Source organism: Euprymna scolopes, chromosome 43 (assembly GCF_053919585.1).
Source record: "Euprymna scolopes isolate OS-2025 chromosome 43, ASM5391958v1, whole genome shotgun sequence".
Taxonomy (NCBI): domain Eukaryota; kingdom Metazoa; phylum Mollusca; class Cephalopoda; order Sepiida; family Sepiolidae; genus Euprymna; species Euprymna scolopes.
This window is the reverse complement of record NC_136524.1, coordinates 60,719,577-60,736,607: the sequence shown is the minus strand read 5'-3', so window position 1 is coordinate 60,736,607 and position 17,031 is coordinate 60,719,577. Positions and strand designations below refer to the sequence as shown.

General features: G+C 33.4%; 1 protein-coding gene across 1 annotated transcript in view; it reads left to right on the top strand.

Annotated features, from left to right (window-relative positions):
• Nucleotides 1-17,031, top strand: part of LOC145268358 (synergin gamma-like) — a 171,221-nt gene that overhangs the window by 141,780 nt on the left and 12,410 nt on the right. The window contains exons 15-18 of the mRNA XM_080123890.1: nucleotides 1,010-2,278; nucleotides 8,487-8,602; nucleotides 13,142-13,292; nucleotides 15,511-15,567. Coding sequence (XP_079980016.1) covers nucleotides 1,010-2,278; nucleotides 8,487-8,602; nucleotides 13,142-13,292; nucleotides 15,511-15,567 — 1,593 coding nt within the window. The remainder of the gene's footprint in view (nucleotides 1-1,009; nucleotides 2,279-8,486; nucleotides 8,603-13,141; nucleotides 13,293-15,510; nucleotides 15,568-17,031) is intronic.

The following is a 17,031-nucleotide window of genomic DNA, read 5'->3' as shown; positions in this document are numbered from 1 at the left end:
GACCTACTTACAGAAATCTGGGTAAGGAACCAGTCTTTCCAAATATCAAATTCATATACTTACAAACTGATAGTCTCATTTTCAGAAACAATTGTCTAAATCAGTAAATATGGATGAATTGTTTAATATAACCGGGATGGTAAATGTCTTTGATATTTCAAGAATAGCATCTCCTTTTCAAAAGGACAAAGCATCTTTATTAGAACTGCATGCCTACGGAATTGTCTTCCGTTTTCCTGCTTTCCAGCTGACTACAATATGGTTGTCTTTAAGTCTGACGTAAACAAGTTTTTGATGAGCCGTTCCATATAAGTTAACAAATTTACCGAATTTCCATTACAAACGATTACTATATTGTCCAATTGTCTACACTCTTTAACCCTTATCCTCGAGTGGCCTCTTGGCCTTGATACGTGGTGATGCCTTTGTAAAAAAAACAAAAAAACATCTTTTTATCCAATAAACAATGCTTCAAGCAAACTGCAACATACTTCTTAAATAAAAAAAGAATAACTAGAATTGTTACATTTACTTATGTCTGAAGGGGTTAGGCTCAGATTGAATGCTAAGGAGTTAAGTGTCTTGTGTCCAGGGGTTCAAATTATTCAACTGGCTGAACAGTTATCTCCCACACTGATGTTTGTTTATTTTATTTTTTTTACAGAGGATTTACAATGCAGATTTAAGGTATTCAATTATTTAACATGAAGTTGTTGTTTTTTTTTTTTTTTTTTTTTTTAAATCTTTTTGTATTAAAAAGGTGAAATATGTTGTTTTCTATAGATTGGATATTAACAATAAAAGGGACAAATCTGAAGATTCCAATAATATTTTAATAAAAAAAAAAGTTATTTTTAAATATTTAATCAAGATTTTCGTTTTTATTTTATTTTTTATTTTATTTTATTTTATTTTTTTCAGCTTGCCGTAAAATGCCAACTATCAGATTTTGAAATATTTTATCAAGACTTTTGATTGTGTTTTTTTCTTTTTTTTTTTTTCTTTTTAGCTGGCCGTGAAATGCCGACTATCGCACCTCCATCTTATGATATTGCTATCAAGAATAGTTCTTTGACTTCTGAAGTCCAGCCCGTTGATGATGACGAGTCTGGTTGGGCAGATTTTCAAACGTCCAGCAGTTGCATGGACAGCTGGGCTGATTTTAACCAAGGAAATTTTGATTCGAATCCTCGGAAAGACAACTTGTCGAGCAGCACAAGTGGTACGCAACAAAGCAGTTCCCCCTTCACAGAACAAAAATATTCTGTTTATTCAGAGAGCAGCAGTTTTGATCTCGATTCTACGCATCCTGTGAGCAGTACCACCTCATCATCCCTAGTCACTATTTTGAAAGACAACTTACAGAAGAAGGAAATCCTCAGTCTCTTCAAAGTACGTGACGACCTTCAACGGGTCCATCCATCACAGTTGGAGATCACAACGGGAACAAGCGGAGAAGGTGCCGAGCTTGGAATCGATGGTCGAGAAGCTGACATTAAAAGGACAAAGTCAAAAAAGAGTGATTCTAACCCAAACGCATATGCTGCTACGGCAGTATCACCACCAACCATTCTTGCTAGGAGTTGTCAGAAGCAGCAGCAAGATTTTAAAAAGATCACCACTCCGGTGACTGCTTCTAACGTCAGCCTGGATCTTTCCTCTTCCGATATGGATCTTTACCAGGAACCGCCCCCAATGGATGATCAAATTGAAGGGGAGGATGAATTTGGTGGGTTTTCCCAAGAAATCGAAGATTTTGAGTTGCCTGATCGTGCAAACTACTCAAACACTGCCCATCGTGTCATTGTGAGACCCGGTCTTGGGCTAGGTATTGCCCCAAGGGGTAGGACTACTGAAACAACAGTAGATGGTCAGTCTTCAATTCCAACAAGTCAAAGCGGAAATTTTGATTTTGTAGACGAGGATAGTCATTCTTCAAAAGACACGGATAGTTTAAGCTGGCAAGATGTGCCCAAATTTCACAAAGAAGATTCCCAGTCTGTATCCAGTCTGGAACTGAGTTATAATTCCGCTGGGAGGCCAACGCAACGAGATTCAGACTTGGCTACCGACAGCCAATCCGTATCTAGTTCAGAGTTCCCAGCTTTTGAAACATTACAAAAACAAGAAACAGCCCTAGAGTCAAAATCGTTGGATAGTCTTGAGTTTCGAAATGATGAACCTGTCTGGGGGGAGATCTGTGATAATAGTGGAGAAATCATTTCAGAAGATAATAAAAACAGGAATGTACAAAATCTTACTGCTGAGACCAATACAGGTAAGACAAGTTTTGTTTTCTCACACATATTTATGGACGAAGAAATTATTTTTTGTTTTTTTTTTGTTTTTTTTCCAGATTTATTACATATGCAATTTCATTACAGAATTTAACAAATTTAAATTAAAAAAAAAAATAAATGTGCTTGTGTCAATTAGTGATGTCTTAAACTAATGCATTTCAGGTGAAAACATTACGTACTTACTTGTCATGTCAAAATTAGTGTAAATTCCAAAACTTAGGAAAAATGATCCAATGGAAAAATAATTACAAGTAAAATTACAATTTATTGTGTTTGATCATGTTTTAATGTGGAATTGTTGTGCAAACAATTCAGTATGACAAACTGACTTATCTCCCTTGACTTAACGTCTGCAATTCTTAAACATAAAATCTCTGATTAATTGTGGATGATTTTTTGTTAAAAATACATCCAGCACTTTCTTTTATTTACTGGATCATTTTTCATAATTTTTGGAATTGATACTAATTTTTACATAACATGTGAGTGCTTAATGTTTTCAACCTGAAGTGCATTAGTTTAAACCATCACAAATCTTCACAAGCACCTTATTTATTTATTTTTTTTCATTTTCACAAGTGCAGGGTTGCATTTTTTTTTTTTTTTAATTTGAATTTTTGATAAAATTAAAGCAACTTATTAATTTAGCACTTCCAGAACTGTCCGCCTGTGGAACACTTTCGCTGGCCTGCTTGCCAGTTGAATACAACATGGTAGCCTCCAAATCCAATGTAAACAAGTTCTTGTTAAGCCGCCATCCTCATAAATAATCAAATTCTACCTAATTTACATCATTAAAAATTACTACACTACCTCCTTACATTCATTAACCTTTATCCTAGAGTGGCCTTTGGGCCTTGATAAGTGGTGACTTCCAAGTAAAAAAAAAAACAAAAAAACAGGCACTAGTGGAAATTTAAAAAATAACAAGAATCACAACCTTCAGAATTAACTTTCTTTTTTTTTTTTTACTCACGTTCACCCCTAACAAGGCATATCACCACTTTGACGTAAGGGGCTACTATTTGGGACCATGCATGTGAAAGATTAACAAGATTTTGGTTTACATTACATTTAAACTTCTGCATATCAGTACAATTAGGGAAGCAAGTAGTAGGAAGGGAATTCCAAAGAAGTCTAGCTGTTCAAGCGAAGAAACTATTAGAGTAGAAAGCTTTCTGACGTTTAGGGACCTCAACAGTGAAGGGGTGTGATTTTGTTGTTAAGCGGGTTTATCGGGGATACGTACATCAAGGGGGCACAAGTGCAACAAGTTCATCAGAGCACATTCCATTAAAATACTTTAAAAACGGGCACAGAGATGCAACATTGCGGCGATGGGACAGGGGTTGGGCTTAGTTGACAAAGTGGGATATATTAGATTGAAAACTATTTTATTTTAAGTTTTATTTTATTTATCTATTTTTTACTCTTTGTCATCCCAAACAAGGTATATTGCTACTTGGAAAATAAGACTACTGTTTGGGATCATGTCTAATGGGGGACTCTGGGGAGTTGAGCAGCAAGAAGTCTGTTCACATTACATTTAAACTTCTGCAGGTTAGTACAGGCAGGGAAGCAGATACCAAGGAAGGAATCCCAAAGTATAGCAGTCTGAGGGGGGAAAAAAACTATGGGACTAGAAGACTTTCTGACGTCTTGAGACCTCAACAGTGAAGAGGTGGGATTTTGTTTCTTGTCAGGTTAGTTGGAAGTATTTACGTTGAGGGGCAATGTGCTTATGAAAGCACTTTCCATTAAAGTACTTGTAAAACAGACACAAGGATGCAAGATTGCGGTGATAGGACAGAGGTTTGATCTTGGCTGATAGTGTGGGACTTATTAGATTTGACTCTTTTGTAACTTATCTAAGAGACTCGTGGTAGATGGAGCAGTCAGAAGTGGCAACAATAATGCATGGGCGAATAGTGGTTTTGTAGCGATACAGGATGCTATCACATGTGGGTAAATTTTCTAAACAATAGTAACATCTTTGCAGCAACCTTGGCAACAGAAAAGGGGTAAGATATTGCTGTTTGTTGGGTTAGTCAGAAGTATGTATGTCGGTTGGGCACAAGTGCTATGAGTTGTTCATCAGAGAAATGAAAACATTGAATTAGATAACAATAAGCATGAACAGTTAATAGATTAGAGGAACTTTCGCAAAGCAATATGCAAATGATGGGAATCTTTCTGTAAAACTCAGGAATCTGCACGAAATTTTGAACGCTTTGCAACCCGTGGCATAGCGTATAAAGTACTTGGTAAATTTTAGTTGTGAAGTTATCCTCTTCAGGAAGTTGATGATTCAATCTTTAGTGCGAGCGACATTCAAAATACAAGTGCGAATTACTTAAGACTTCTACCCAGTCAAGCCTAAAAGAACGAGACCATGCTATCCACGGGGATTAAATAAAGGATTCCATTTAAAATTTCATGCAGATTTCCCAAGTTCTGCAAAATATTCCTGAAGAAGATCTGAGGTTATATCAACCGTAACCTTGTGCAGATAACTCAAAATGAGAATGGTAGTCCGAGGAATCCAAATAATCCGAATAATCAATCTGTATCTCAATAAATATACATATTAACCGTATGACATTAATTGCAATATTGACGGTCAATATAATTAGGAAGTTAGTGTTTTAATCTTACTGTCAGCGTAATAAATAGCTTGATCTTATAGATATAGAGATCTGTCTTGTTTATGTACACAGGATGGTAAATAACATTCTCGCACATTTGGAGTGGATGCTTTGCGGGCTGTAATGGTGATAGAGTAGCAGCCTCTATTATGTTTATTTTTCTCTTAGTGAGAGTTGAGGACATGTGTTGCAAGGAGAGTAGCGATGATCTCAGGGGAAGATTAAATCTGAAGGGGTAGGCAAAACAGGAGACTTTGTTGGTTTGGCCATATTGAAAGAACGGAATGAAAATTTTTCTGGTAGTAGATATAGAATAGCTGAGGTAGACTGGTTAGTTGGCAAGGGAAGGTAAAAAAAAAAAAAAAATGGAGATAATGATAAAGATGGGCTTAAAAGAAAGAGGGATATATATAAAAGACCTGGTCAGAGATAGACTAGTTTGGAAGTCAATTTCTAAAAACTGTTCAACAAATGTAAAACAGATGTTAAACTAAGTATAATGCTGCTGATGATGATTGAGAAATACTTTTTTTTTATTTGATATCTTTAAGCCAAGATGTGAGATGGCCACTATGATCACTACATTTAAGCCCTTATGATTTTTTTTTTTTTTTCATTTAGGGATTCTTAAAGGAAATTTTTTTCCGACGTTCTCTTCAAACTTTTGGGGATTTCAGATAGGAAATTGACATAATTCCACTTGAGGTGGCACATAGAATCAACAGGGTTTACTCTGCTATCTGTTTTCTTCATAATCACCTTTGGTTATGAAAAGAAATCAAGTTAACAACCAAATGCTGTATCTACCAGACCTTGTCCATATGGTCCTTCTCTACAGGTGCAAAACTTGGGCCCTGTGAGTAACTGACATTGAAAGACTAGAATTCTTAGATTGGTGGTGTCATCTGTGCATTCTTGGGATACATATCTCCAACTACATCCCGGACACCACAATCCATGAACAATGTAAGCTCCCTAGACTTGGGGAAGAACGTTTTATCACAAGACTCTTATGATCTGGGCATGCCCTTAGTTGTCCACAAACTTACCTGATTCACAAGGCAATAGCACTAATACTGTTACTGGTATGGCATATGGAGAACAGTGGTCTTTTGACGATGTGGCTCACGGTATTCAAAGTATGCCTGGCCCTCGTGTATTTAGTGTACAACAATGGAATCATAAATGGCTGAAGTACGCTGAAGAATCAGCATTGGACAGACCTGGATCAACTGCCTTGACTTGTGATGCAGCGAATTCACTTGGAGCCGACCAACCCATCTCGGGTGAATGCTGTCACAAATACAAGTATAGAATGATGGAGAATTTCTGGGATTAATCATATCAAGTTATTGGTCACCATTTATCTGATATAATTTTAAAACTAATTAAAACAAACTTGGTTTTAATTAGGTTCTTTTTTAGAAATATAATTGTTTTTGTAATATTTTTTTTAAATAATTCAAGATGTATTAGATCTCTATATTTCACATATATGTGCACGCATTAAGAAAGATTATTACTTTTTTTTTTTAAAATAATCTTTTTTAATAAAAATATGTTTTAAGGGAAAATTTTAACAGTTTTTTACTGTCAAATTTTAACAGTTTTTACTGTCAAATTTTAACAGTTTTTTACTGTCAAATTTTATGTTTTTTACTGTCAAATTTTAATAGTTTTTACTGTCACATTTTAATAGTTTTTACTGTCACATTTTAATAGTTTTTACTGTCACATTTTAACTGTTTTTACTGTCAAATTTTAACTGTTTTTTACTGTCAGATTTTGGCTGTTTTTTACTGTCACATTTTGACTGTTTTTACTGTCACATTTTGACTGTTTTTTACTGTCACATTTTGACTGTTTTTTACTGTCACATTTTGACTGTTTTTTACTGTCACATTTTGACTGTTTTTTACTGTCACATTTTGACTGTTTTTTACTGTCACATTTTGACTGTTTTTTACTGTCACATTTTGACTGTTTTTTACTGTCACATTTTGACTGTTTTTTACTGTCACATTTTGACTGTTTTTTACTGTCACATTTTAACTGTTTTTTTACTGTCCCATTTTAACTGTTTTTTACTGTCACATTTTAACTGTTTTTTACTGTCACATTTTAACTGTTTTTTACTGTCACATTGTAACTGTTTTTTACTGTTACATTGTAACTGTTTTTTACTGTCACATTTTAACTGTTTTTTACTGTCACATTTTAACTGTTTTTACTGTCACATTTTAACTGTTTTTACTGTCACATTTTAACTGTTTTTTACTGTCATATTTTAACTGTTTTTTACTGTCACATTTTAACTGTTTTTTACTGTCACATTTTAACTGTTTTTACTGTCACATTTTAACTGTTTTTACTGTCACATTTTAACTGTTTTTTACTGTCATATTTTAACTGTTTTTTAACTGTCGAATTTTAACTGTTTTTTACTGTCACATTTTAACTGTTTTTTTACTGTCGAATTTTAACTGTTTTTTACTGTCACATTTTAACGTTTTTTTTTACTGTCGAATTTTAACTGTTTTTTACTGTCAAATTTTAACGGGTTTTTTACTATCGAATCTGAACTGTTTTTTTTTATCGAATCTGAACTGTTTTTTTATCGAATCTTACCTGTTTTTTTACTATCGAATCTTACCTGTTTTTTTACTATCGAATCTTACCTGTTTTTTTACTATCGAATCTTACCTGTTTTTTTACTATCGAATCTTACCTGTTTTTTTACTATCGAATCTTACCTGTTTTTTTACTATCGAATCTTACCTGTTTTTTTACTATCGAATCTTACCTGTTTTTTTACTATCGAATCTTACCTGTTTTTTTACTATCGAATCTTACCTGTTTTTTTTTCTATCGAATCTTAACTGTTTTTTTTTACTATCGAATCTTAACTGTTTTTTTACTATCGAATCTTAACTGTTTTTTTACTATCGAATCTTAACTGTTTTTTTACTATCGAATCTTAACTGTTTTTTTACTATCGAATCTTAACTGTTTTTCTACTATCGAATCTTAACTGTTTTTTTACTATCGAATCTTAACTGTTTTTTTACTATCGAATCTTAACTGTTTTTTTTTACTATCGAATCTTAACTGTTTTTTACTATCGAATCTTAACTGTTTTTTACTATAGAATCTTAACTGTTTTTTTTTGTTTTTGTTTTTTTCGAATTTTAACTTTTTTTACTATCGAATTTTAACTGTTTTTTTTACTATCGAATTTTAACTGTTTTTTTTTTTACTATCGAATTTTAACTGTTTTTTTACTATCGAATTTTAACTTTTTTTTTTACTATCGAATTTTAACTGTTTTTTTTACTATCGAATTTTAACTGTTTTTTTTACTATCGAATTTTAACTGTTTTTTTTTTACTATCGAATTTTAACTGTTTTTTTTTACTATCGAATTTTAACTGTTTTTTTTTACTATCGAATTTTAACTGTTTTTTTTTTACTATCGAATTTTAACTGTTTTTTTTTTACTATCGAATTTTAACTGTTTTTTACTATCGAATTTTATTTTTAGGTTCACTTCCACCCTCTACTTCAGCGCCTTCACAGTCTCTGTCGAACCTTAGTAAAAGTAATAGCAGTAACCTGATTGCCAGAGATAGGTACAGCAGTGTTATTGAGGATGTACAGGTATGATATCGTTTAATCACTTTTTATTTATTTTATGTAATAGACTATCAAGGTTACCTAGCTTTAACCTGGGGTGGGGGCAGTGTAATATATTTCTATTAAAACTTCTATGTTTCTACTTGTATCTTGTTCTTTCTTTCTTTCTCCAGTTTCCTCCTCCTTCTCCCCATTCCCCTATGTTTCTCCACTTAGCCCATTCTGCTCTCTGGATGTACAAACACAGACAACTTGTTCTTAGAGATTCTTCAAAGAATAAGCCAGCATAAGGGAATTGACTCCTTGATAAAAAAAATCAGTTACTTCCCTTTAGACAATCTGGTTGGAAAATCGATGCCGCTTTTCCAACAAAATCAATGTGTTTAGGGTTAAAGAATGAATAATTTTTCTCTAAATCTTAGATATTACTCATCTGAGACAATGCCAACCAAAAAAAAAAAAGCAACTTTATGGGTATTTGTTTTACAGATTTTGCCTTTTAGCTGGACATACAAACATACAGACAACTGCCTTTTATATTATAGATTAAAAAATTAAAGATGCAATTTTTTCTGTGTGTTCACTGTGTCTGCAGTAGAATTTGTTGATTGATTGGAATACTGAAGACTGTTAGGGTTAGGATGAATAATGGTATTTAATCATGTAAGGTTGGTGCAGGCACAAACAAAAAATAAAACGATGCAATTTTTATATACAGATTTTTCAGATTACTGTTCCCATTTTGTCTTATTTTCACAACATTTCGATTGATGTAACCTTTAACCAGCTGTACCTTGTCGAACTTGAGAATCTGCACAGAATTTCGAACAGAACCCTTTATAATGTGTGGTGTAGTGTATAAAGTACTTAGTAAAATTCAATTGTAAAGTTACACCTCTTCTGAAGGTTCAATCTTTATTATGGGCGACACTCAAAAATACAATTGTTTTTCTACCCAGTTATGGCTGACGCAACGAGAACATGCTACTCCTCCTGTAGATTAAACAAAGCGTTCCATTCAAAACTTTGTGCAGATTCTCAAATTTAACAGAAACATTCCAAAGTTCAACAAGATACACCTGAAGAAGGTCGGAGGTTATATAGACAGAAACATGAAAATAAAATTTAAGATGAAGACAGTAGTTTGAAGAATTCATAAAATACAAATCATGTGAATTTTACTGTGTTTACATAATAGCTAGACTCCATGCTGTTTGGTAGTTCCGATAGAGCTTTATAACAATTGTAGCAGTCACATATTTTTATGTACTATTTTCCTTTGCTGTAAATAAACAGGTTTGCCGCGAAGTGATTAGTCCATATGTCAATCAGGAGCCACACTGGTGTAGGAACACAAAACTACTTTTTGGATAGAGTACATCCTCTAAGCAAGACATATTTTGGTGATTTTTTTTTTTTTTTTTTTTTTTTTTTTTTTTTAACCAAATCACCAATGATATGGTAAATCTACTAAGTCGTGTGGTGTCTTTTATAAAGACTGATTTTTAGTTATTTTAATTCCTTTTCAGGCCAGCCCAAACAAATATTTTTAAACTTCAGTGTCATCTGCTAATTTATTTATGGAGTCGTAGGGATTTACTATTACAGTTCACTGTAATTATGATTGTAATGCTCTTAACTGTGAGCGATCAATAAACTAAAGTCTTTTTTTATACATGTGCAGAATGTGGTCATAGTCAGCTAACATACTTCCTAACTTCCGGCATTGCTGTTACCAGAAGCGGTAACAAGGCAAATCAGTTCTTTCGCTTTTTTTCTCACGCCTATATTTCCCCTGTGCATGTACTATTTTTTCATTATTACTTTCCTCCAATCGTTCTTTTTTTTTATTTAATAATTATTGAAAACTTTTTTCAGTCTTACATTTAATTAAGTTATTGAAATTAGCTTTATTTTTTGTGCTTTTTTTTTTTTTGTTAAAGAATTATTGAAAACATTTTTGAAATCTTTCTAAACTATTGTGGGAATATTATCTATTGGATACGTTTTTTTTTTTTATGAGGTTGAAATTCTGTTATTTTGATTTCAACAATTTTATGTTTATACTTTCATAAATATACTTTTATTTTTCATATACTTTCATAGATATACTTTTATTTTTAAAATTAACAAGCCACGCATGTGTGGTCCCCCTCTGGTGCTGCATGTGAGATCATACCACACAAAAAATAGTGAAGAAATGATGAATGTGAGAAGTGTGAAGGGCCAACATTTTAACCAAGTTTCAGAAAATCTAATGGATGGGGCAAAAGTTATGAGGTAAAAAGTGTCATTTTTTGCAATTTCGGGGCATTTCTGACCCCTTTTGAGTTTCTGGGAATGCTGAATCCCAGTGAAAATGGACAAACAGTGCAGTTTCATGCTTACGACATGTGTATTTGAATTCAGCACTATGGAAAACCACTATAGACATACATATTTATTAAGTTTTTGAGTAATATGAAAAAAGAACCCCAAAAAGGCATGTTTTTTAGCTCTAAAAGTCCCAGAGAGATGCGAACCAGAATTTTGCACTTTGGGCAGATTGGGGAGTCTATTTTTCTCTGCCTGTGTTTGTTTACTGCAGTCCTGCAGTGTCTTGTTCTGATCTGGTTTGAAGCTACCCACTGCAAAACCTGGAAGGCGCAAAGTTGGGTCTTCAGTAATATTCTCTCCTTTAGGAGTATTGTCTCTCCATTCCTTCTTCCATGTCTCAACTGGGTTAAAAAAATTTTATATTTGAGTTGTAGTGTGGCTTTCGGGACTTGAGTTGAGGTATCTGGGGGCATCTTTTAAAATTTGTTGGATTAGTAAATTCCTGGTGTCCTTTACGTTTTCAATCCATTTTTGAGTTGCCTCTTCCCTCCTTATGTAGGGTGGTGCGATTGAGCTTGCTACTTGTAGCCATTGTGTTGGAGTTGACTTCTGACATCCTGAGGTAATATGCATCATTTCTTGGAGTTCTTTTGTCAATTAATCTTGTGTGTTGGCTCCGAGATCATACTGGTTTTATAGGAGAGAATAAACTTAAGAGAGACTAATGCGTTACTTCTAAAACTTTCTGTCTAACAGATGGACTAACATGGATAATATTGCTGGAATTATCAGTTTTTTTTTTTTTGTTTTTGTTTTTTTACATCATTTGCATATCCCTTTCACTTGACTTCCACCAAAAAGACGCATCTGAAACTCTGAGTTTTCTCTTGCTTGAAAATATGACTCGTTCGTCATACCCTGACATCGTTCGACTGTTTTGTCGACAAAGTTTGACCCCTGCCTCCTGCCGACTGTTTCTGGGTATAATTCTATTTGCAGATTAAGGTTAGCTTGACACACACTAAAAGTGACTCTTGTCAAAATTCACACTGGCTGACTTAATCGCTACTTACTAGGATAGGGTCCCTCTTATGTAACACACTGAAGAATAGATACCATTTATCCCATCGCAACTGCTGTACAAAAATAAATAAAAAATGTAGCGGATCTTGACACTTGAAAATAAAACTTGTTTTTATGTGTTGTATGATGCTGATCGGCCACCATTGTTGGTGAAGGCTATGAACATCACTGGTTTGTAGTTGATTGGATGTATGGGTCCACATATCACTTGCCAGGCCAATGTGGGCCTGAAAGTATCAGCCACAGGTGGAGCACCCACGGTCAGTGGCTGTCATTGAGGTGCTTCCTGCTCTTGACTGAGTGTGCAGTTCTTCCATCTCATCCAAACGATTTGTCTCTGATTCCATGGAGCTTCTGTTGATTGAACCCCACTACTCATATCTGTTCTTTGCTAGCACTTTCCATAATTCAGTACATATGCCTATGGCTTTTATGGACACCTATAGATTGTCTTTGAAGTGTTTCTTCTGGCTGTCCATACACCTTTTTCCACTCAAAAAGTTCATCATACAGGAGCTGCTTTTGGAGGTGCTCAGCTGACATACATGCAATATGCCCAGCTAAATGAACCTTGGACTTCTGAAGCAATAGATGGTTTGGTTGGTCCTTTCCAAAACATGGCTTGCCATTTGATGTTCATGATTTTTCTGAGACGGGCCATATGTGTTACATAACAAAAAACGATTTCCATTCTATGAAGCAACAAATCATACATTGAGAAGACTCACATGAACAATGTTTTTGATGAAAGGAAAAAGAGTTGCTGTTTCGTGCATTGGTTGGAATTTTTATTATATATATATATATATATTGGTATATGCAGATTTTCAGTTTCCATATAATATTTATCATTATTACATGCAGCGTAATCTAATTGTTTACATTATTTTACCAAAGTTAAGCCTGGTCAGTACCAGTTGGTGACCATTTGTGAATACCAGGCGCTCTATGTAGGACATCAGCAGCATTTCTTTGCAAGAACAGAAAAATTTAACATTGATCGGGACATACAAGCAACTGAGGATAACTTTTGAATTTCATATTTCCTTGAAACTTCCTCTTTCTGAGGAAGCTGATTCAATCCACCTAGGATGAGTGCCACTGCGTACATACATACTGATCTGATGTATTTAATGTTCTTTTTTTGTTTGCTTGTTGTTTTAGGGTAGTGATAGGCATTGCCATGAATGGACAAAGTGTTTGAATAAGTGTTATCAGAAAATCAAAGAAGCTAATAATGTCTTCAACTCCATTAGTACCTCCACTGTGTGCAACGAGGTAATTAAATCAGGTCAGGGAGCTGACTACATTATGGGTAAGTAACTTATACCATTATGAATTACACTTGTTTAATTCTATTTTGTACCTGTACACATTCAATAACTGTTTCATACCTCGTACACATTCAATAACTGTTTCATATCTATACACCTTCAATAACTGTTACATATCTGAACACCTTCAATAACTGTTACATATCTGAACACCTTCAATAACTGTTTCATATCTGTACACCTTCAATAACTGTTTCATATCTGTACACCTTCAATAACTTTCATATCTGTACACCTTCAATAACTGTTTCATATCTGTACACCTTCAATAACTGTTTCATATCTGTACACCTTCAATAACTGTTTCATATCTATACACCTTCAATAACTGTTTCATATCTGTACACCTTCAATAACTGTTTCATATCTGTACACATTCAATAACTGTTTCATATCTGTACACATTCAATAACTGTTTCATATCTATACACCTTCAATAACTGTTTCATATCTGTACACATTCAATAACTGTTTCATATCTGTACACATTCAATAACTGTTTCATATCTGTACACATTCAATAACTGTTTCATACCTGTACACATTCAATAACTGTTTCATACCTGTACACATTCAATAACTGTTTCATACCTGTACACCTTCAATAACTGTTTCATACCTGTACACCTTCAATAACTGTTTCATACCTGCACACATTCAATAACTGTTTCATACCTGTACACATTCAATAACTGTTTCATATCTGTACACATTCAATAACTGTTTCATATCTGTACACATTCAATAACTGTTTCATATCTGTACACATTCAATAACTGTTTCATATCTGTACACATTCAATAACTGTTTCATACCTGTACACATTCAATAACTGTTTCATATCTGTACACATTCAATAACTGTTTCATACCTGTACACATTCAATAACTGTTTCATACCTCGTACACATTCAATAACTGTTTCATACCTCGTACACATTCAATAACTGTTTCATACCTCGTACACATTCAATAACTGTTTCATATCTCGTACACATTCAATAACTGTTTCATATCTGTACACATTCAATAACTGTTTCATATCTGTACACATTCAATAACTGTTTCATATCTGTACACATTCAATAACTGTTTCATATCTGTACACATGCAATAACTGTTTCATACCTGTACACCTTCAATAACTGTTTCATACCTGTACATCTTCAATAACTGTTTCATACCTGTACACCTTCAATAACTGTTTCATATCTGTACACCTTCAATAACTGTTTCATATCTGTACACCTTCAATAACTGTTTCATATCTGTACACCTTCAATAACTGTTTCATATCTGTACACCATCAATAACTGTTTCATATCTGTACACCTTCAATAACTGTTTCATATCTGTACACCTTCAATAACTGTTTCATATCTGTACACCTTCAATAACTGTTTCATATCTGTACACCTTCAATAACTGTTTCATATCTGTACACCTTCAATAACTGTTTCATATCTGTACACCTTCAATAACTGTTTCATATCTGTACACCTTCAATAACTGTTTCATATCTGTACACCTTCAATAACTGTTTCATAACTGTACACATTGAATAACCGTTTCATAACTGTACACATTGAATAACCGTTTCATAACTGTACACATTGAATAACCGTTTCATAACTGTACACATTGAATAACCGTTTCATAACTGTACACATTGAATAACCGTTTCATAACTGTACACATTGAATAACCGTTTCATAACTGTACACATTGAATAACCGTTTCATAACTGTACACATTGAATAACCGTTTCATAACTGTACACATTGAATAACCGTTTCATAACTGTACACATTGAATAACCGTTTCATAACTGTACACATTGAATAACCGTTTCATAACTATACACATTCGTCAACTGTTTTATATGTGCGCACATTTGTTTTGTATGTGCACACAACCGTCAGCTGTTTTGTACGCGCACATCCGACTAACCCAACAAGAAGCAAAATCCCACCCCTTCACTGTTGAGGTTTTCCTAGATGATGAAAAGCCTTCTATTCTAATAGTTTCTTACCTCGGACTGCTAGATTTTGAAATTTTGGTATTCGAGCTATTACAATATTAATATTGTCTAAAATAAGGATCTTTAGATTCAATATTATTCATTACCAGATCTTTTTCTTGCTAATTAGTTTCTTTTTTTTTTTTTTTTCATTTTGTATCTATTTATTTTGTTTTTTAGCAATCATAGAAATTTATCGAGTTGTATGCAAAATTACAGTTACCATGAGAATGTCGAGTAAGTATTTTTTTCTAATATGTTATTAAATTGATATCTTTAGGGTTACCAACATATACTAAATTGAGATTTTTTTTTTTTTTTTTCAAGTGAGTCACCACTTATCAAGGCCTGAAGCCACCTGAAGATAAGGGTTAATTAGTATACAGTGGTTTCCAAGAAAAAAGTGTAATGATTGCTAGTGGTGGAAATTGTGTAAAATTTAATCATTTAAGGGGACAGCTCAGCAGGAAGTTGTTTACATTGGACTTGAAGATGGCCAGATTGTATATTTTATTAGTTTCAATAAGACATACATTTTTCAACTACTTTCATGACCTCCATTTAAATTTTACTTCTGAGCCCACTAGCATTCAATTTTTTCTCCACTTCTATCTGAGCCCATTAGGATCCAAATATTCTTTTGATTCTGTGTAAGCCTATTAGAAATCAAAATTTCGTTGGATTTTATTTGGGACCATTAACATTCAAATATTCCTTTGGTTTTTTTTTTTCTAGTTCTACTAGAATTCAATGAGGGTTACATTTTTCAAGATATTTAATGACCGCATTCAAATTGTTTTCATTCTATCTGGCCTCATAAGTTTCAAATTAGTGAATGGTTGATTTGATTAAAGGTGATAAAAATAAGTGTCATTTGGAAAGATATCATCATAAATTCTAAAAGTTTTAAAATTTGATCAGTAAACAATTTACACTGACTTTAATGGGACCGTTTAATCTCAATTTCACTGGATTAAAATGAAAATAATAATCAACTTGTTGCCTCAGTCAAAAATAATGCAACTCACAAATCACTGGGCATTTTCTCTGATTTCTCCTTCTTTCTGACTCTCTTAAATCAGCGGATGTCAGACACACTGTGCGAAACCAATATCAAATTAAAGTGTATAAATATTTTTGATTCTCAACATTGTGCTGATCTTTCAATAATTCCGACATTTTTTTTTTTATAAATAGACTACTACTGTTGAAATTAACCCTCTAAATTATTACACATGAACGCACTTAATAGAGAACCATTTACACTGACTTCAGTGAGATTGTTAAAACTTTTTCAAAGGGAGTCACCACATATCAAGGCCCAGAGTCCACTCAAGGATAAGGGCTAATGTGTGTATGGTAGTTATTGAAACAATAGCATAGTAATTGTTAGTAGTGAAAATTTGGTATAATAAAATTAAAGAGGACAGTTCAATAAGAATTTGTTTACATTGGACTTGAAGGCAACAATATTGTAGTCAGCTGGAAAGCAAACCATTGGAATAGTTACACAGGCAGGCAGTTCTAGGAAAGAAGCTTTGTTCATGGAATCCACATTTAGTCACCGAGAGAGTAGAGGAAATTTTTTATAGTAGTTTTGGCTAGTAGTGTTTTTTGTGAAAAATTGGTGGGGGAGGGGGCAGAAATGTTTCTCCTTTTTTTTTTTTTTTTTTTTTTTTTTTTTTTATTAAAGAAAATATG